Source organism: Chiloscyllium punctatum, chromosome 29 (genome assembly GCF_047496795.1).
Source record: "Chiloscyllium punctatum isolate Juve2018m chromosome 29, sChiPun1.3, whole genome shotgun sequence".
Lineage (NCBI taxonomy): Eukaryota > Metazoa > Chordata > Chondrichthyes > Orectolobiformes > Hemiscylliidae > Chiloscyllium > Chiloscyllium punctatum.
In genome coordinates this window covers 75,583,296-75,605,486 of record NC_092767.1, presented here as the reverse complement: position 1 = coordinate 75,605,486, position 22,191 = coordinate 75,583,296, and the positions used below count along the sequence as shown (strand labels likewise).

The window sequence follows — 22,191 nt, the reverse complement described above, 5'->3', positions numbered from 1 at the left end:
CCCAGCCCTCTTCATCTCGCCCTTTCAACATATTATTCTTCTCCTTTCTCCCATCTGCCATTTTCTGTAATTTCCTCCCCACTGCCTCAATGCTATATGCATCAACTAATTACTGAGATGGTGCATTCTGTCTTTAAATCTTTTACTAGAATCATTGCTGACCTCTCTCTGTGCTTGCTTCACTTTCTTTTTCCCACGCCCCCCCCCTAATTTCTCTGTCTCCCTTTCTCTCAGCACCAAATCAGAGGACCTTCCGTGGGAAGGACGGGCAACAAATTTCAGCTGCTTAGCTCGTAGGTATGCCCAGCCTCTACATTCTCAATATTGTCAAATCTGTTTTGAGTTCCAGATGAAATATTCAGTTTTGAAAACTTAATTAGTCACATGGTGAAAAATCAAAATTTGGGCTGCCCTTTTTAAGACAAAGAACTCTCAATGCATGTGCAATGCCATTTTTTGGTGGGTTTTTTTAAACTCTGCATATTCACTGAGCCAAAAAGAAACTGGTGTCTCTTAGAAGTTCAATTCAAAACAAAAGGTCCAGTCTTCATCTGTCAGAATTCATTAATTGACATTTTTTGTTTTGTTCTCCTTCCTAGCCTTGAGTGGAATGCACCCATCTCCAAAGTTTTGGTTCTGTTTAAGCCCCTCCATAATTTTAACCCACTGTGTTGTTAAAACCCCACTAAGTCTTGGATGCTAGTTAGATCTGGAGGGAAGCTACTTTTGATTTCTGAATAAGATGCAAGGTTATCTGATGGGTCAAGCATTTCTTCATTGGAGTCTTTCTCATTTCTCTGTTTTACTGCTGCTTATTGCTGAAGCTTTTCATCCTGCAGTCATCAGACAAACACAAGGATAATGAATTACGTACAATTCTACTACCAGAGAATAAAGTGCCGGTTGGTTGGAATGTCAGCTCTGGTTAAGAGTTGCCATTGAAAAAGGATTTATGCTTGCTAGAAGTGACATGCATTTATTAACAAATGTCCATTCACTGCAAAAGAAAAGGGAATGTTCAATCTTTGTGTGTTTGAGTTATCTGGAGATTTGGAGCCTCTACTTCCTTGCTGCTGTCTCTAGCAGGGATTAGTTGGCAAATTGACTCCAATCATAGCCCATTCCTCCTGGAGAATAAATTGTTGTTATCGTTTGAAATGTGACATGCTTATGTTTGTCCTGATGGGTGCAAGATGAAAAGCAGCTCTCTAATCAATGATGTTCACATTCAGCACTCCCACAGGAGTGATTATTGTTGTTGTTTCTCTGACATTGTTCCTCCTTGCATGTTTCTTTCTACCACTTCTGTCATCACTGCCGAAAACCAGAATCATTGCAGTCTCTTGCTTTATTCATTCCTTCCTTGGACCTAGAACTGTGAAATTTCTTGTTCTCTTGGACATTCTTTCCTCTTTCAAGCTTGAAGCTTTTCAACCCGAATGTTGACATCGCTAATTGAATAGAGTTGAATTTATTGTCACATGTACCAAGGCACAGTGAAAAGCTTTGTCTTGCAAGCAATACAGGCAGATCACAGCGTAAAAGTAACCCAGATAAGTAAATAATAAGTAAACAGCGGCAAAAACAAAAATACAGATACAGTACAGGCGAATGTTAAGAGTTTGTGAGTCCGTTTAGTATTCTAACACAGTAGGGTAGAAACTGTTTTGAAACCGGCTGGTGCATGTGTTCAGGCTTCTGTACCTTCTCCCCAATGGTAGAGAAAAACATTGCCAAGGTGGGATGGATCTTTGAGAATGCTGGCTGTCTTTCCTTGACAGCGGGCCTGGTAGAGGGATTCAATAGACAGGAGGTTGGCCTTTGTGATTGTCTGGGTCGGATTCACCACTCTGTAACCGTCTCCGATCTTCAATGGTACAGTTACCATTCCAGGTAGTGATACATCCAGACAATGCTCTCGATGGCGCACCTATAAAAGTTGGCAAGGGTATTCGCCATCATGTCAAATTTCCTCAGTAAGTGAGGAAGAGGCGATGTTGGTGGGCCTTTGTAACCAGTGCGTCCACTTGAAGAGTCCAAGAAAGCTTGTTGTGGATGACCACTCCCAGGAGCTTGACACTCTCCACTCGTTCCACCTCTGTGCTGTTAATGTGTAGGGGGGCATGAGTAACATCCCGATGAAAGTCAATAATGAGTTCCTTTGGTTTTGCTAGCGTTGAAAGCTAGGTTGATCTCAGTGCACCATTTTTCCAGGTCTTCCACCTCCCGTCTGTAGTCTATTTCATCGCCATCTGAGATTCGACCAACTATGGTGGTGTCATCAGCAAACTTATAAATGGCATTAGTCTGGTATTTGGTGACACAGTCATGAGTATACAGTGAGTACAGTAGGGGACTGAGTGTACACCCCTGGGGGGGCTCCAGTGTTGCGTGTTAGTGAAGATGATTGTGGCCTGTGGGTCAGGAAACTGAGGATCCAGTTGCAGAGAGTGGGGCTTAGTCTGAGATCACTAATTTAGTTACCAGTCTCGAGGGCATAATAGTGTTGAAGGCTGAACTGTAGTCAATGACTAGGATTCTTATGTAGCTGTTCTTGGTGTCAAGATGTTCTAGGGGGGGAGTGAAGGGCAAGTGATATGGCATCTGAAATGGATCTGTTGGTCTGATAGGCAAATTAGAGTGGTCAAGAGTGGTGGGGAGGCTGGAGTTGATTAATGCCATGACCAGTCTTTCAAAGCACTTCATGACCACCAAAGTTAGGGCCACTGGTCAGTAGTCATTGAGACATGTTGCACAAGCCTTCTTAGGCACAGGGATGATGATGGCCCCTTGAAACAGGCAGGGACAGTGGCCTGCTGCAGGGAGAGGTTGAAGATATCCGAGAAGACCTCTGCCAGCTGATCTGCACATGCTCTGAGTGCACGGACTGGTACTCTGTCTGGTCCCATCACTTTCCTTGGATTTACATGAAGGAAAACTGATCTGACCTCTGCTGCAGTAACTGATGGGATAGGTTTGTCAGGACTTGTCTAATAAATACCATTATTTGACTTTACCTATTCCTGTCTATTCTAATTTAGTCAGAAGTTTGGACCTTAGTCTGTCTTCCTTGATTTGAGGGAAGCAATACTTCCTCCTCCCTCTGTATTTGTTGATAGTTGAGAGGATTACATTTTTTTTGTTGTTGTTCTTCAATATTCTTTAAGCAGGAAGTTATTGATGAATCAGCACTCTGCTTCCATCTCAGTCTTTCCAGTTTGCAGGAGGGAGGGGATGACTGCTGCCTTCTGGTGACTGGATTGTGTATTTTGATGTTCAAGTTTGGAAACTCGAACCATTGCCTTTTTGTAAACCAGGTTAAATTTTTTTTTCTGACCCCCATTCAGGAGTTTGAGGATGGGGTTTTCTATGAACACATGGAACAGGAAGGTCATTCAGCTCATTAACCCCACGTTGTTTTGGACGATGTAATGGTTGCCTGGGGTGTAGCCACTACTTTGCACTTTCACAGGGCAACTACAGGGGAAAGAAGAGAAGCTGTCTTTTGTCAGTTTCTCTTCTAATTAATCTGGTAACTACCATAAACAGCTTGTTATGGCCAATAGTGAGAGATGGGTAACTTGATTGGTTACGTTTTATTTTTCCTTTTTGGGTCAGTTCATTTCACCCTCACTGTTTCCTAGCCCCATACCTGGAACCCTTGAGGCTGCTCGCTCTCCTGGCAGGAGGAAGCCCATCTGGTGCTGGCTCATTGAATTCCCAACAAGCTTGTTATATCAGCTTAGTGTTGTTTCATTTTCTTCACTCTGAATTGGACTCCATAGTCCTAATCACTTGGCTCCTTTCAGCTCCTTTTAGCATAGGAGCAGAATTATCTTCCATTCCTGCCAAAAGATGTTGACAGAGTGTTGGGCAGGAGTTGGGATTAGGTGATATGGGTGTGGGAAAGGCAAGATTTTGTTTTTCACTTCCTGGGATCTGGGTGTCGACAGTTAGGCCACACTTTATTGCCCAACCATAATTGCCCTTAAGGTGGTAAGCTGCCTTTGTGAAACACATTTAAAATCTCACAACTCCAAGGTATAGTCCAACAGGTTTATTTGGAAGCACTAGTTTTCACTAGGGGCAGCACGGTGGCTCAGTGGTTCGTGCTGCTGCCTCACAGCACCAGGGTCCCAGGTTAGATTCCAGCCTCAGGTGACTGTCCGTGTGGAGTTTGTACTCCACACTCCGTGTGGAGATTCTCACCGTATCTGCATGGGTTTTCTCTGGGTGCTCTGGTTTTCTCCCACGTTCCAAAAGATGTGCAGGTCAGGTGAATTGGCCATACTAAATTGCCCTTAATGTTAGGTGCATTTGTCAGAAGGAAATGGGTCCGGGTAGTTACGCTTCAGAGGGTCGGTGTGGACTTGGGCCAAAGGACCTGTTTCCACACTGTGGGGAATCTAATCTAATTTTTTGGAGCATAGCCCCTTTATTAGGTGTTTGAAGGGGCAGTGCTCCGAAAGCTAGTGCTTCCAAATAGTCCAACAGGTTTATAACCTGGTGTTGTGATTTTTAACTTTGTACGCCCCCGTCCAACACCAGCACCTCCAAATTTGTGAACCACTGCAGTTCTTGTAGAAGACTGTAGAATGAGCGAACACAGACGAAAAGTAACAAATCTTCCATTTAAGAAGGAACTGAGAAGAAATGTCTTTGAACATCACAAGTCTTTTGAACTTTCTTCCTGAGTGAGTGGTGGAAGCAGGGTCACTGTTTTTAAGGCAGAGGTATACTTAAAGGAATGAAAGGGTATCTGCAATTGGCAGGAAAGCTACAGTCAGATTAGCCTTGAATTTATCGAATGGTGCAGTTGGCTAGAGAGACCAAATAGTCTATTTTAGAACCTAATTCCTACATTCATATGGTAAAAACCAGACAATAAAGTGAAAAGAAATATCCAATACCTACAATTTCCTAACCCGAGGGCCAAAAGTGTTCAGTAATTAATTAATAACTCTGGTTGTAAGTTTGCTCGCTGATCTGGGTCATGTGGGTAATATCTTTTGGTGGCTGGTTGGTGTTCATGTATTCTGGTGGCTAGTTTTCTGTCTGTCTGTCCAATGTAGTGTTCTTGTATGGTATTTTGTAAATGACATTAGTTTTGCTGGTTGTTGGTTTAGGGTCCTTTTAGGTTCATCAGTAGCTGTTTCAGTGAGTCACTATCACTAGTATCCTTACACACAGACGAAGAAGGACACCACTTCCACTGGGACAACACCTCCATCCTTGGACAGGCTAAACAGAGACATGCACAGGAATTCCTAAAGGCCTGGCATTCAAACCGGAACTCCATCAATAAACGCGTCAATTTGGATCCCACTTACCAACCTCTGAGAAAAGGAACCAGAAATGATATCACCCACCTTAACAGGCTGAGACACAGAAATAGAAAGTGGGACAGAACACCGGCACCTCATTGGAGGCTCAATGGTGACAAAATGTCTGAAAAAAATCCTACCAGCTCACCGAGCAAACTTACAACCCGAACCTCCACCTGAGCTACAAATCTTCTCAAAAATTGCAATTAGGAACTCTAGCAATTTAACTGCTGTTGTAGGAAATAGATCAAAGTCCGATAACGGAGATAAGTGGCAAGTTAATCTGTTTTAATTATGTGGATTGAGGGATACATATTGGCTGAGACACTAGCAGAAAGTTTCTCTGGTCTTCAGTAGTGCCAAGAAAAGCATTAATTTTGTTTAAAATTCTGTAACTGCTCGAATTTTGTTCTTAGATATTCAAATTATTTGAATTCTTTCTTTAGAGTTACGTACTCATTGCCCTTTGGCGTGGAGGTATAATGTGCTACCTCTGTGTTTGAATGTGATTTCTGAATCTAATAAGCTTGGCACCGATTATTTGGCTTAAAGTACAAGTGTATTGGAAAGTAAGTTGAATCCATAGAGGCATATGTTTATACATTTCTAACATCTATCTAGATATTTTATGTGACTAGTTTCAGAGGTTTCTGTGAAAAGCAGAGGACTGACCCCTTAGTTCAATGTCCAGATGGAGACTGCCTAAAGGAAATTGTTGTATGTTAACTGGCCAGACTGCAATTGGACAATCTGTTCCTTAGTCTCATAATAAGTTCACATCACTTCACTCTCAGTACCTGACCTGGAAACAGAGTAGGCTGCATGCTGTACACTCAGATGATTTCAATGTTTTTATTATTGATAAAATCATGACTTTCTCATTCTGTCTTAATATAGTCAGCATCCTAGAAACCCTGCACATTAATATTTGAGCGCCAGTCTGCATTTCTCCCTGTGGTCCTATTTGCTTCCTGCCTAATAGACTGTTGAACGAATGCTACGGTCATATAATAAGACCACATTGTCAATGATCTCAAGTTATTTGTTTGATGTCAATAAATAAAACCCAGTTTAACTCCAAAAGAAATAGTCTTTAAGTCCTGGCTGAAGCTAGGGGGTTAAATTGCCAGAAGTGCTTTTGTTGTTTAGAAATCAAAGGAAAGCCGGCACCATTGATTTAGCAGCAAGTAACTGCTGCTATCACTTGATAAAGGTACAATGTCCACATTCCCAAAGTGCAGTGGGAAGCCAAAACTGCAGCTGTCCAGTTCAGGGCAGTGGTCCAAACGTAAAGATTTGGAGCTGGATTTTCAGAGTGGGAGAACTTTAGAAGTGCCAGATGTGAGTCTTCCTCTCCCATCTGCAACAGGTCTAGTTTTTACCCCAGATAGGCGTATGCATTTGAATTTAGTGCTGATTTCCAACTGCTGTTAGAGAGGACCATTTTAGATGTCATGGCCTTTTTTGTTAAAATCCTCTGCTCTTTAAACTTGAAGTAAACAGCTTCTACTGGCTTCCTTTCACAAACCATCCAGTGCAGCTCAGAAAAAAAGAAACTAATTGGTTTGTGTTGTTTCATGTGAGTTCTTACTGGCATTTATTAAGGGCTACCTTTTATTAATATTTGGCTAGAGCTATCTCAACAGAGTGTCCTGAGTTAAGTTCTAAAAAAGACTCCTCATGTCAAGCGTTAACTCTGTTCCTGTCTCCACTGATGTTGTCAAACAGACCTATCAAGTTTCTCCAGCATTTTGTTTGTTCTGCATTCTGTTTGCTTTGCAATTTAATAGGCTCTTCAGAAATCAGCTGTCTTTGACGTTGGATCCAAATAGAAGTTTGTTTTTATTAAAAGGCTAGCATTTGAGATCTGAAAACTTTGACAAGTTCATGAATGGGAGTAACCCCTCTACTGCCAAATGTATATAAATCAGTTTGTATCGAATTGTTCAAAGTTTGACACCTGTCAATAATGGAGACTGGCTTAAGTGGCAGCAGTGGTGATGAGGGAAAGGTGTAGCTTCTAAAACAATTAGGGAAAATGCCTTAATCTTGGAGAACTGGGATGGCCCCCTAACCAGCACACCTTGACACTTGTCTGCCTACCTGTACCAGTCTCGTATCTGCCTCGCTGTCTTTCACTGACTAATTTAGCCAGTGTTTCTGTACTTGGTGTGTATGGTTACAATGAATTGTGAAACAGTTTATTATTCAACAGAGGGTGTTGCTAACATGCTGTGGCCCAAAGTGGGAGGCCATAGGATTGCATCTGATTACTTCATTCTGAACAACATGAGGGAAGGGCTGGACAAATGGTGGAATACTTTCCCCACATAACAATTAAAAGAAAAACATGGTGTGTGACTCACCCTTACCACAACTCCATACCTCCGAGTGATTTTCCCAAAAGCTGTACTGGCAGAAGCCAAGATGTGATCGCTTGTCTAAAATATTCAATTTTGCGTGGTGCGAGTGTCAGGAAGGGTGAAACTCAGGAAATGAATGGGAATGGCCTTTTGGTTCCAATTCTGCTGTCTACCCCCATATCAGTTTTCTTTGTTCTTACAAAGAATTTATGCTTGGAAGTCATTCCACCTGCAGGCCTTGACATCCTTGCCCGTTCTTCACCTTGAAGCACTGATTGTAGCTGAGCAGTAAAAAGCATCATAACCAAACCCTGCCTCACCTTCACCCCAACATGTACTGGACACTAAAGCAAAGCTTCCTTCATGACCACTCTGTACTCGAGCAAGAATTTTTGTTGCCTGTTCTCTTCCCTCTCTTTCCCCACTGCCCTGTTCTTTCCTCCTCTCACTGACTGACAGAATCTGAAATTGTGGCACTTGCAGTGCAGCCTAGTACAATTCATTAGAGGTCCACGGGAGAGGTTGGGATTTGTGGCCTGGGTTTGTGCTTAGCTGTTCTCCATTAGTGCAGTCTCGAATTTAGGGCAGGGTGAAATTATGAGTAAACTTAAATGAATGTTTTCAGAGTGAATGTAGGTGTAAACTAGTGAGAGGCCCAGTGGTGTGGCAGCAAAATGAACACCTCACTTATGCAAAGGTGGGGCCTTATGGGGAGTAAAAAATGTAAGCTGCAATTACCATCTATGAAAGCTCATGTTTCGCTGAATGTAATCTGGTCATTTCTAAACTACTGGTAGGTTCCAGTTTCAAGTACAATAATAGATTTTTATTGCAGCTTTCATTCCTGGACTCCTTGTTTTTCTTGATCTACATAAATGATTTGAATCCTGAAAGCATTTGTAAGCTTCTTATCTCCGCAGATAATATTTCATAAAAGGATTTAGATCGTGCAAAATGGCAAATGAAGTTTAATAGACAAATGAAAAATTTCATCTCTGGGGAAAGAAAGGAAATGAACAGCATTGGTTAATAGTGAGGGGAATAGAGCTGGACACTTTGGGAAAGACTCTCAATGGCAAGAAATCACAGGCCTCCTCACTTCCTTTCTCCTGATATCGTTATCCTCCTCCTCTTTAATACAGATCAGGTTTCTTCATACAGCCATTCCAAACGACAATAGCCCCTTTGGTCCAACCGGTCCATGCTGAATATAATCCCAAACTAAATTAGTCCCACCTGCCTGCTCCTGACCCATATCCCTCCAAACCTTTCCTATTCACATACTTATCCAAATATCTTTTAAATGTTGTAATTGTACCTACATCCACCACTTCCTCAGCAAGTTCATTCCACACATTAACCACCCTCTGTGTTGGAAAGAAAATTTCCCCCATGTCTTTTTTGAATCTCTCTCCTCTCAATTTAAAAATGTGTTCCCTCGTCTTGGAGAGTGCTAATTGTTCAGCAAGTGAAGAATGCACCAGTTAATTATGATTTTTAAATACTGTTCCTTGTGAATTGTCCTGCAAGACAAAATGCTTAAACAAAATGTTGCCTTTTTCTCCCCCAGCAGTACCAGAGTTATAGTTTGTGAAATAAGGAGAGTTATAGAGTATTGGAAAAGTTCATTTGGGCGTGACAAAGTGTGGATGAGGGTTTGAGTAGTGGATTTGTCCATGGGGAAGGGAGGTGTAAGTAAAGACTGTCTTTTGGATGGAAAGAGTATGTTGTCAAAATTGAAATCCACAGTTTGATATGCCTTTGAGGTTGTGAAGAATCAAGTTCAGCTGAAGGCATTAACTGGTGGTGAGAGTATGGAGTTTGTAATGAGTGCTCAAGGCAATGGCTTTGATCTTCCTTTCTAACCTATTCAAGCAAAAATTAAAGTTCGGAAAAGGTTAAAAAAAAATGTTTTTAATTCTTCATGGTCCTTGAAAAGAGTCACCGAGTGTTGAGGTGTAAATGTTACTAGTTGTGAGCACAGCGCTGGGGAAAGATTTTGATGCTTAGCACAGACCAAAAATAAAGAGTTAATAAAGATATCTCTCTGACTGACTGTGCCTATTCAGTGGCATCTGCTACCCAGTATTGTCTCGACAGGGAGCACAATCGAATCACCAACATGTGGCAAAATTGGGCAGAAATTCAACAGCATTTACATTCTGATTCTGCAAGTGGTTTCCCTTCAGATCAGAATGAGTTAGCAGGAGAAATCAAAACCAATTTGTGCTGCCACATGAGATCTGAGGGTTTAAAATACTTTGGCCTGGAGATGGATAGTGGCGAATCTTGCCAGTAGTACTCATTCAAAGGCTTATTTGTCACAGACTGTGTAGCGGTCCTGGGTGGACAAAGCTTTTGTCCCTTCAAACACATGTTAGATGTTTGATCGTATGTTTAAAGGGCTTCCTGTTTTCCTATATAAAAGGTCTCCCGCAGTGTACACGCTTCATGTCAATTTCTCCTCTCCAGACAGAGATTGTTCATTCTGGCTGCTTCACTATTGCTCACTCAGCCAGAGCTCACATCTCTATTAAAGGAGGTTTTAACATGGCAAAGCAATCCAAACTACTTGACACCAACTACATGGAGTGATTAGAACAGGTCACCAAATACTGGAGATGTTAAAGGAGGCGAAGAAGGATTTTGGGAAGCAGCTCTGAAGCTTCGGACTCTGGTAGCTGAAGTCATGTGAAGAAAATTGGTAACGCACAGTGAGAATGATGGGAATGCAGGGTTCTAAAGGGAACATAGCGAGTGTGGTGCTGGAAAAGCACAGCAGGTCAGGCAGCATCCAAACAATCGACGTTTCATCAGGATTCCTGATGAAGGCCTATGCCCAAAACGTTGATTCTCCTGCTCCCCGGATGCTGCTTGACCTGCTGTGCTTTTCCAGCACCACGCTCTCGACTCTGATCTCCAGCATCTGCAGTCCTCGATTTCTCCTTGTAGAGGGATTGGTGAAGGATGTGAAAGAATTAGGTTTAAGACCATGAAGGGATTTGAAAGTGAGACTGGATCTGGAGCCAGTGTTAGGTCAGTGACCGTGAAGGTGATGGGGCACTCAGACCTGATGTGAGTCAGAATATAAACTTTGATTAGATTAGATTGCCTACAGCGTGGAAACAAGCTCCCCGGCCCAACCAGTCCACACCGACCCTCCAAAGAGTAACCCCCCCCAGACCCACCTCCCTCTGACTAATGCACCTAACACTATGGGCAACTTAGCCTGGCCAATTCACCTGACCTGCACATCTTTGAACTGTGGGGGGAAACCAGAGCACACGGAGGAAACCCACGCAGACACTGAGAATGTGCAAATTCCACACACAGTCCCATGAGGCTGGAATTGAACTTGGGACCCTGGTGCTGTGAGGCAGCAGTGTATGTGAGTGTTGTGCAGTATCAACGCACACTGTCTCTCTCTTTAGTGAAGAGCTGGGGACTGCCTACAGTTAATCCAGTACTTCGTGTTGTGTTGCACAATATCCAGTGTGAATTGCAGGATTGTGAATTGGAGTAGAGAACACATGCTGGCGGGTGGAGGGGAGGTGCAGCCATTCTGAAAGATGCTGAGAGTTTCAGAAACCAATTTTAAAAAACAATTGTCACAAGCAACTGACCTGGGAGTGACCAGCAGTTAAAGCTGAATAGATGTCCTGGAACCTCACTTGACTGCCCTTCAGGCCAAGTAGAAATTTTGTAATATCTTTACTTGGAAGATTAAGAAAAAGAATGTTGAGTTCATGATGGGGCAGATTGTACATGGTTGTGCAAGAAACTGGTTTGACAGCTGAATGACATTTTTCTAGTTCCGTGCTTCATGTTCATAAGTTTAGTGTTTTGCCCAGCGACATGAGTTCATGCCATCACAACAGTTTTCAGATCTCTCGAGGGGTAATGAAGGAAGTGTGCCCCTTTTTTGACATAGTCCTGGAAAGCCAACTTTCAAAGCAAACAGTAAATCAATTGAGATAAAATCTTATGACATTCCAGGCTTCCAAGAATCCCAATTTGGAAAACCACTACTTGGTACAAGAGGGAAAACGCACACACATTGTTTACATGTCTTTTTGTTTTTCTAACTCATTCTTTGTACGTTTAAAGAGAGCGAAATGAATGTAATCCAGGGACATACGCGATATCCCAGGCATGTAGATGTTTATTGTTTGTCTTAGCCGCTTCCTGTTTTCTCTCCTAGGACTTCCAGTGTTGTCTCTACAAATGTCTTTGGGCAGCCCAGGTTGCGAGCTTCACTTCGAGACCTCCGGTCACCACGCAAGTCCCACAAATCAACCCTTGAAGAAGATTTAAAGAAGCTAATTTTGTTGGACAACCCTTTGCCAGAGCAAGATAAAGAAATGCTAGTATGTTCTACTTTGGGCAGCCAGGGTGATTGGGTGGATGCTCAAATCCATATTTTCTTGTTGTCCATGAGGTACAGCAATAAGATGGGAATACGTAGCTTGGGAAGAAAGTCAGTCACGCACAAATTACCTTTGTACTTTTGGCACGTGTTGTGATAGGATATGGATTTTTGTTCCAGCTCCCTGCACAACTCCTTCAGTGAATTACCACAGATTATTCCATTTCTGAAAGTAAGTCGATCAGTCATCCCAAGCCACAATCCTGCCTAGATTGGCATCATTTGAACTTTAGAAACGGCTCCTCAGATTCTTATTTACTGAGATTTTGGCTGATCTGCAACCCAACTCCATTTACCCTACTGTGCCACATATCCCTTCATAGCTTTTGTTGTTAAATTCTATATCCGGTAACATTAGCATTACATCCAATACCTCCTATTGATGGAAGAATTCCACATTTCTGCCACCAATTATGTAATGTTTCCAAATGTTAGTGATATAAAATTGGCTAAAAATGTCCTTTTTAATCCTATACTCGCCAACCAGCAGAAATAATTTCTTTCTGCCCTTAATATCTTAACCATCGCACTACAAGGGAATCCAACCAGATATCGTTTGGTTCAGTGGAGAATATGTGGAACATTGGGAGACACCGTTTACACAATAAAAGCCGCCTGAATGATCCCAGACATCCGAAAGAGCCCATGTAGATTCTTAGAACTTAAGTATCAGGCTGCACTGCTATGGTGGAAATAGTGTAATTCAGGACATTTGGCTGCAGTCAGTGGTCTGAAATCCTCTGTGATTTGTAAAACATGCACAAACGTTATAGCCTCCGTGAATTTTTTTTTTCCTTTTATCTTTTCCTTAAATAAAGGAACTTCTCTGCTTCTCTCTAGCATTCTTCACGAAAGACACTGCAGAGGACTCTGTCAGATGAAAGCATCTGCAGTGGACGGAGGGAAGCCGGTTTGTCCAGTTCCCAGATTGCAGCTCTTGACCAGGCACTGCCAAACGATGTGATCTTCACCAGCACGTACCCTTCACAAACACTGCCCACACGCAGATTGACCCAGCCTCCAGCAGCAATAAATCTTGAAAAGAAATGTAAGGATGTAAAATAGGCTATAATATCTCCATTAATTTCTGATCTTTCTTTCTAATTGTAGATTTTAGAATTTTACTTCATTGTATTTGTGTGTTTGTGTATGTATATAAAATAATTGTGAACTTGTAACTGATAATAATTCATTATCTTTTGTTGTCTCCTCAATTAAATTTCTCCTCAAAACAGTCTCTCGGTGAAATGCCTAACAGGATTGTTCCCCTCACATGCTAGTGGATGGATTCATTATGGCCTGTTCTTTCTCTTTGGTTTTGTCATTTCAGCAAGTGTCAAAACTGCAGCTTGACATGTGTTATCTACAACTGAATGTCCCCAGTCAAATGAATAGCATTAGATTAGAATCCTTACAGTGTGGAAACAGGCCCTTCGGCCCAACAAGTCCATACTGACCCTCCAAAGCGTAACCCACCTGGGCCCATTCCCCTACCCTATATTTGCCCCTGACTAATACACCTAACCTACGCATCCCTGAACACTGTGGGCAATTTAACGTGGCCAATTCACCTAACCTGCACATCTCTGGATGTGCAAACTCCACACAGTCACCCGAGGCTGGAATTGAACCCAGATCCCTGGCACTGTGAGGCAGTGCTGCTAAACACTGAGCCACCGTGCCACCCTGGGCAATAAATGTTGGACAGAGTGCATGCCTTCAATTAATAGAACCCCATGTCTGCGTGGGTTTCCTCTGGATGCTCCGGTTTCCTCCCACAATCGAAAGATGTGCAGGTGAGATGAATTGGCCACATTAAATTGCCCATCGTGTTCAGGGATGTCTAGTTTAGATGCATTATTCAGGGTTAAATATCGGGTAAGGGGAATGGGTCTGGATGGGTTACTTTTCGCGGGTCGGAGTCGACTTGTTGGGCGGAAGAGCCTGTTCCCACATTATAGGGATTCTATGATTCTGTGAAGTGAACTGTTTTTCTCACTGCTCTGTGTACACAGGCCTTTGAGAACAGAAGAGAGAGATGGATGAGAGAGAGAATTAATTAGATTGAAGAGATCCATGTCACCCTTGGGAGGTTTTAAACGCAGACCTATGTATGTTCTGTATCTTTCACACTGTGCTTTTTAATTCTCCCCTCTGTTGTCATAATACCTCGATGCAATGTGGCCTCTCTTCTTGAGCCACACTTTTTTCACTCATTAACTACCCATTGCATCTTGCACGTCAGCACAGAAACGCTGGGAAAAGATGTATTTTGATGAGAAGTTGTTTCCTGGTCTGTTGGTAATTTCCCCCTGAAATTTTGGAATTAAATTCTGTTTTGTGTTTCTACCGCTCAGCAAACATGTCTGCCTCTGAGCTGTCCTTGACTGATGTCCGTGACCGAATTCCTGTGCGTCGTACTGATCCAGGACTGATGCCTCTGCCGGACACAGAGTCTGAATTGGAATGGTCCAGTCTGGTCAATGTTGCCAAAGCGTATGAAGGTATGATTCAATCTGAAAGAAGCTTTGATATTTTAAAGTGTCACATCAGGAATTCAAAACACTTCTGCGGAGAAGAAAATAGAGTTAACGTTTAGAGTCCCATAGGCTTCGAAACTCTGTTTCTGTCTCTGCAGATGCTGTCTGAGCTGCTGAATTCCTCCAGAAATTTCCGATTTCCGGCAACTCTGGTTCTATTTTACTCAAAATACCAATCTCCTATTTCCACCATTTCTTCACAATACTTGAATTTATCAAATTCTAGACTAGTCATCTGTTTAGCTGGGCCTTGGAAATGCTATAGAACAGATACAGTCCTGTGGAGTATAACTCAATAGATGAATGAGAATTGTGCAGTTGTGCTGTAGTCTTCTGTTTAGTTTGAACTTCTACAAAGTGAGGATCCACTACAGGAGCCCTTAAATGTCATAGTTAAAACCTGATTTACATCTCTAAATTATTAAAGCTAATCTCTTAACATCAGGGCTGAAGATTTAGTGTGGCCCAAGGCTCACCTGCTAAACCAGCAATACATTATATGTATTGATCTGTAGGGATTTTCAAGTAAATAGCAATTGCAAGGAACCCAGTGGAGCAGAAAGTACATTGTCATGGAATTGCACAGCAAAGAAAGAAACTATTCAGCACAGTTAGTCTGGGCTGGCTCTTCCTGAAGACAAACCCATTCATTCACCTGCCTTGCTCACCTCCAATATCCTTGCAATGTTTCCTCCTTCAAGGATTTGAATCTGAATCTGTCATTTTATCAGGCAGCAAATTAAACATTTGACCGCTCATTGTGTGAAAGTGAGGGTTAAACTCCTTCCACCTCGGAAAGCTGGTCCAACCCCTGTGATTGGAATGGAAGTTTTCTTGTTTAATTCCGAGAGCCTTTTTTGTTCTCCATTTTTAAGATAAGGGTGTCGCAGGCAAGGCTGTCATTTGTTGCCCATCTGTGTTTTTCTGTTAAATTCAGTGGCTTGCTAGCCACCTCAAAATAGTCAGGCAGAGACTGGAAGAACACCGCAAACCAGGCAGCATCGGAAGGTGGAGAAATCAATGTTTTTCGGATGTAACCCTTATCCAATCATCGACTTCTGCACCTCCTGATGCTGCCTGGCTTGCTGTGTTCTTCCAGCCACCTGCCTATCTACCTGGGACTCGAGCATCTACAGTTTTTTTTGTCTCTAAACTGCCCTCTGAGGTGGCAAGAGTCAACTGTGTTACAGTGACTCCTGTTCTATGAAAACCTAGACTGGGTAAGAATGACAGATTTCCTTCCCAAACCTGATACGGTTTTTAATGACAACACCTAGCTTTGTGGTACTATTACTAAGTTATATCCTCAATTTGTTTTTAAATTATTGGCTAATTGAACTTAAATACTGCTGTAGTGGGAAAGAGCCAGCACATTGTGTTGAAGAGCTTCCTTCTGTGCTGAACTGTGCTACGACAATATCCCCATGGCATTTATCTGGGCCTCCAGATTACAAGACCAGTGACGTTTCCAACATGAAATGGTTTTGGCCAGTTCCACTTCAGTCCTTCATGGCATAAAGGCTCCTAAATTATGTTCACTCTCCAGGGGGATGACCTGACTCTGATATTTATATTGGGCAGTTTTTAAATTTTAACATTCAGATCTACTCTCACTTCAGCTGGCAAACCAGGACTGGTTTAGGCACCACCTCTGCCCTTGATGTGGATTGTCATTCACTCGCGGCTTTCTGTGTTAGGTGTATTTCCAAAAACAAACTTTAAGCAATCTCCATGTTGCTGGGAAATCTGGTGTAGTCCACATTTGAGTCCTTGCAAGGTTTAAATCCCTTTCCCTACAGACCATTGTTTTACCTGTTTACAAATAAAGACCTGCGTCACATGTCCGTGTGTACCATGCTTCCTGAAAGCCTGTGTCTGTGTGAAGAGAAATCGAGAATAATGTCACTATTGTGAGACAACAGAGTGTAGGATAACCTGAAACCTCTGGGAGAGCGTCACCTGAGACTAGTCCAAGCGAACGTTACACAATACATCGCTATAGTGGCATCACATCAACTGCTCTGAACTGAATATCCTGGGATTTGAAGCTGCATAAAACAAAATCTAGGTCTATCCCCTCTGGCAAACCAGCAGTGCTAAAACCCTTAGGATTAGCACTGAAGTGGGTCTCTGCATTGTTGGATATCAGTTGCCCCAGTCTGATTTCAGTTCTGCTGGAGGATTGATTTTCAGCAGCACTCAATAAATAATAGCAGCAAATATTATCTACAGGAGTAACTCGATGCCCAATCTGTAGTGAAAGGAGCTCAAGGTCAGTAGTTGGATTAAGCATCAAATATTGGCAGCAATGTAAATGGACTCTGACAAAGCCCAATGCGGCAGAAACACAGCACCTCTCAGTGAAGCTTTCAATTTCTGCATCGGCTGTTCTCTCAGGAAGAGAGGGAGACTTGCTTGTCCGTAATCGTTAGCTTAAAAACTTAAGGCTGATACTGACTGCAATATGCTGGAAGTGGCCTGTGTATCTATTACTCCCATGGACAGTCACCTCAGTATCTTATTTAGCTGCTTGTGGTCACCTTTTAAGAAAAAGTGTAATTTTATCTGTCAGTGATTTAGCTGTTGTGAGCAGCTGTCAAGATAAACTGCATTGGCCGGCCCAACCAAGCCCACCATAATAATTTAAGAATTGATTGAAGGGGAAATGATTAAAGAGAGACTTGGAGGGGTTACTAGGATGGAGGATGATCATGACTGATCCAAGTACAGGAGCAATGCCCCTGATTTACGTATCTTTGTCTGGCCACTATATCACTACTTACTGTGGTCCTGTTACTTTTCATAGTACAGCATTAACTGTTTGTTGTTTTCTCAGGGGCCATGATAACCAACAGCATTTTGTTTTCTTTCTGTGCACATGTCTCTGGGTAATCATTATACTCATTAATCTTACCCCACACTCTCCTAATCAGATGCTCAAATGACAAGTGTTTTGTTTTGGAGAACTGTGTTCTGCAATTTCATGTAGAAAGAGGAGGAATTTTCTCCAATCTTTCTCTTGAAGTCTTTTAATTGGGGTCATCCAGTTCACTGTCCAATTTATTATCACCATCTACTCCTCTTAAACACTTTTATATAGTTAGATTACCACTCTCCTTGATTTTCTCGAAGCATTTCAGTTCCTAGATTGTGTCAGAGCTTCCAGCCCGAAAGTGTGCATTGCAGAGCATCATTAGCCACATTAATAAGTGTTACTTAACTGGATACTACAATAGAGCATAATCCCCTCTAAATCCTTTCTATCTTGATTGAAGTCTCCTATTGCAGGTGCATGTTTCAGTTTGCATTACACAGATTCTATTTAACTAGAACCGTTCCAGAAGTAAGAGATTAAATTCTGCTTCAATAAGGGGAGCTGGGGTTGCTCTCCTTTGACCCCAGACACAGATTTGATAGAGGTTTCAAAATCATGCCTGATTCACATAGCGCAGTTGACCAGAGGCTTCGCAGAGGGAACATTTTCCTTTCATGGCAATGAACATAGCTAAACGCTATCCAATATAAATTAATCACTAAGAGATTGGCAAGAAACATCTTTACCCAGAGAGTGGTGAGAATATGGAACTTGCTACCATAGGGAGTGGTTGATATTTTAGGAAGCAAATATGAAAAAGAAGCAGGCCATTCAGCCCAAAAATGCCCAGTAGATGCATTTAACTAGAGGTGAGGTAAGCCTGTGAGAGAGAAGGGAATAGAGGTTTACAATGATGAGAAAAAGGAGGAGGAGGCTGAAGTGGAGCATTCCCACTGACATCTGGTATACTCACTGGCACGAACACTAGTTGAATTGAAGGATTGTTCCGAATGGTAATGGTGTTACTCGAGGCTGAACGGTTGATAAACAGGGACAGTGTTTTAAGGCTATTGGTAAAAGAGCCAGAGGTGACACGGAATAAAATATTTTTCAGCAACAAATGGTTGAGATTTGGAGCATGTGCCTGATATGGTGGAAATTGATTTGGGAGTGAAAGGTTTCGTATTAACAATCAGAAAGTTTAAAGGCTAGGGCAAAACAAACCTAACTGGATTGCTCTTTGACACAGCTGGCACAGATTCAATAGGCCAAATAGCTGCCACCTGTACTGTATTGTTCTGACTGTATTTGTACACAATAATGCCTCATAGGAGCTGCCTTTCTTTTATTACTGGAATAATAGTCCCTTTTTAAATGCTGGATGACACACAGGAGTATACAATCTAGGTGATGAGACTATGGTTTTATTTTGTCAAAAACTGAACAGGGTTTTGGAAAGCATTGTAATTGGCTGTTGGTTATATTCTCCATTTTGAAGGTGAATGTTTTGCACATGTTAGTTAGTTTCACTGGATAAAGAAAAGTAAATTAGTTTTGTATGAAGTCTTTATTCATAGTGTTATCTTAATATTGACTTTTTTCATACAATTATGTTTTGTTATCAATCTCTTTCCCCACCCCCCACCCCCCTCCCCCATCTTAGCCTGGGTTTAACCAGGGATGATGATTATTCCTGTTCAATTGATTGTTCCCATGGGGGAGTGCTCTTGAATTGTCACCACTCTGTGTCTAGCCGCGTATTGTGGAGCAGCTGTCTCTAATAAATGTCTGCAGCCCTTGAGTTGATGAAAACCCACAAGCGTTTGCCAGATGTTTCCTTGAGGATTTGAGCTTGTGTTTTGTGTGCCATGTTGAGCCCATCACAAAACACATTGGGGGGCTTTGGAGGGGGAGGCAAATTGTCCAAAACATAGACTCACTCTGAAAAGGTCCATCAAAAGTCCAAAATGCCCACCTAAATAATATCTCGATTTAAAATTCTCATCATTGTTAAATTCCTCTAGGGCCTTGCCACTTCCAGCCTCTGTAATCTCTTCAACCCTCCTGCCTTCCAAATTGTTGTGCTTCTGTGATTATGGTCTATTATATATCCTGATTATTAATCAGTCCAACACTGGTGACCTTGCCTTTAGCTGCCTGGGCCCAGAGTTCTGGAATTCCCTCCCAAAACCCCTCCAACTCTCTGCCCATTCCTTTTGAAGTCTATGTTTGACCAAGGCTTTGGCTATCTGCCATATGTCCGTCCTTGGCTTGGTCTGCAATTTTCCTTGTTAAGACTTGTGTGATGCCTTGTGATACTTTATCGTGTTAAAGATGCAGAATAGGTGATCATCTTTGGAATACTTTTGAAATGTAGTCACTGTTGTAATGTAGGTTAAAGCAGCTGCCGATCTGTACTAAGTAAGATCCCACAAACAGCAGTGAGATAATTGACCAAGTAACCAATGTTGTTGTAATACAGGTTGAGGAGAACTGGTCAAGGCACCTGGAGAACCTGATCTTAGAGTGATGCCATCAGCAATGTTTCTTGCATGTGGAAGGCAGGCTTGGCTTAATAAAGACTTCATACAAAACTCATTTACTTCTCTTTATCCAGTGAAACTAACTAACATGTGAAAAACATTCACCTTCAAAAGATGACACCTTTGACAGTGCAGTTCCCCCACCACTGTGCTGCACTGGGATGTTGGCCTAGATTACTGCAAGGCTTTGAAGTGGAGTCTGAACCCTGGTTTCTGACAGACAGCAGAATGCTCTGCACTGAGCTAAGACTGAGAATCTTCAGAACAGACATGAAACATAGAGGGGTCTCCCAACAGGATTTGCCAATGATAACTCTGTTTCTTCTTTCCACCAGTCCAGAGAGCTGTCTCCCTGTTCTCGCTGACCGATGCATCTATTGGATCAGAGGTTGGACCGGCTTATTCTGTACATATGCATAATACCCTGGAGCGACAGTCCTCACCCCGTGTACCACATATTTTAAGGTAGTTGCTTTTATTCTTGTGATCTCCCAATGCTGTGTCTAATATGTAGCCTGGATCAAGATGTGAGAGGGCAATCTTATTTCTCCTACGACGTACTAGATATACCTCACTGCTTCATATGATATAAACATAGAAACGGAAACATAAGAGCAGGAGTACATCGATGCTTCACTATTCATTATATGAAGAGGCACAAGAGACCAGAATCTGAAGAGCACAGCAATTTGAAGGGCTATGAGGTTGATGAAATTACGGAGACTTGAAGTGGCAAGGCTGAAGGGGAGTTGAACAAAGATGAGAATTTGAATTGAGGTATTGCTCAGACAGGCATGTTGGCCTTCAGTTTACAAATATATGTTTTGGATTGTTTGCCGCATCCTCTCGATCCTCAATGGTTTCTCCTGTAACTGTAGACTCTCGCCCCTAGTTCTGGACTCCCAACCATCAGGAACATCTTCCTGCATCTACCATCTCTAATCCTGTTAGAATTTCATAGGTTTCCGAGATTCCCCTTCATTCTTCTGAGCTCCAGTGAGTGTAACCCTAACCTTTTCTCATACGTCAGTCCTGTTATCCCAGGTATCAGTCTGGTAAACTTTTGCTGCACTCTATCCATACCAAGAACATCTATCCTCATGTCAGGGGATGAAAACTGCACAAACTATTTCAGGTGTAATCTCACCAAGGCTCTGTATATTTGCGACAAAACGTCCCTGCTACTTCACAGTAATCTTTTCATTACGAAGGCTAACATGCCATTTGTTGCCCTTACTGCCTGCTGCACCTGCTTCCTTGCCTTCCATGACTGGTGTATGAGGACACCCAGATCTCATTGCACATTCCCATCTCTCAATTTAGTGCCAATCATATAATCTGCAATGCTTCGGTGAATCACAGCACAAACTGGAGTCTATTCTTCCCAGTCTGGCAGTTGGGCACACCATTGTTCTGCTATTCTCACATTCCAATCACTTAATCCTTTCTCTCCCAGCACTCCAACCCAATCTGTATGGTACACCATTAGTCACCACCTGCTATTCCTGAAAATACCCCTTTAATCCTACTCTTCATTCCTGTCTGCCAACCAATTTTCTATCCATCTCTAAGCACTATCCACAATCCCGTTCATTTTAATTTTACACTTTTAATTTTAATCTATGGTGGGATTTTCAGAAGGTTTTCAACAAAGTCCACATAAACCACATCCACTGGCTCTCCCTGAGCAATTCTACTAGTTATATCTTTGAAGAATTTTGTATTTGTCAAGCATGATTTCCCTTTCATAAATCCGTGCTGACTGCGTGATTCTACCACTGCCTTCTAAGTGCACTGCTACGAAAACTGTCATAATGAACTCTAGCATCTTCCCCACTACCATCCAGTTGACTGGCCTATAATTCTCAGTTTTCTCTCTGCCACCCTTCTTAAACAGGTTACATTAACTACTGAAGTACTCTGGAATATAGATTATCAGACCCTGAGGATTTGTCAGCCTCCAATCCCATCAATTTCCCAACACCATTTCCCGAATACTGATTCCCTTTAGTTCTTCCCTCTCACTAAACCCTGCATTTCCCCCCAACATTTTTGGTATATTATTTATATTTTGTGAATGCCAAACCAAAGGCCGTGTTTAGTTGGTCAGTCATTCTTTTATTCTTCATTATGAATTCCCCTTTCTGACTACAGGAGACCGACTGTGCCTTCATCAAGCC

General features: G+C 42.2%; 1 protein-coding gene across 7 annotated transcripts in view; it reads left to right on the top strand.

The window, feature by feature from the left end:
* The window catches only part of sipa1l3 (signal-induced proliferation-associated 1 like 3), a 240,609-nt gene that overhangs the window by 209,589 nt on the left and 8,829 nt on the right, over positions 1 to 22,191 (top strand). For 5 of the 7 annotated variants that reach the window (XM_072549485.1, XM_072549487.1, XM_072549489.1 and 2 more), the window contains 5 exons: positions 235 to 297; positions 11,889 to 12,054; positions 12,954 to 13,161; positions 14,471 to 14,617; positions 20,347 to 20,476. In XM_072549485.1, coding sequence (XP_072405586.1) covers positions 235 to 297; positions 11,889 to 12,054; positions 12,954 to 13,161; positions 14,471 to 14,617; positions 20,347 to 20,476 — 714 coding nt within the window. The remainder of the gene's footprint in view (positions 1 to 234; positions 298 to 11,888; positions 12,055 to 12,953; positions 13,162 to 14,470; positions 14,618 to 20,346; positions 20,477 to 22,191) is intronic. The other 2 variants (XM_072549490.1, XM_072549488.1) reach the window with 1 other exon arrangement.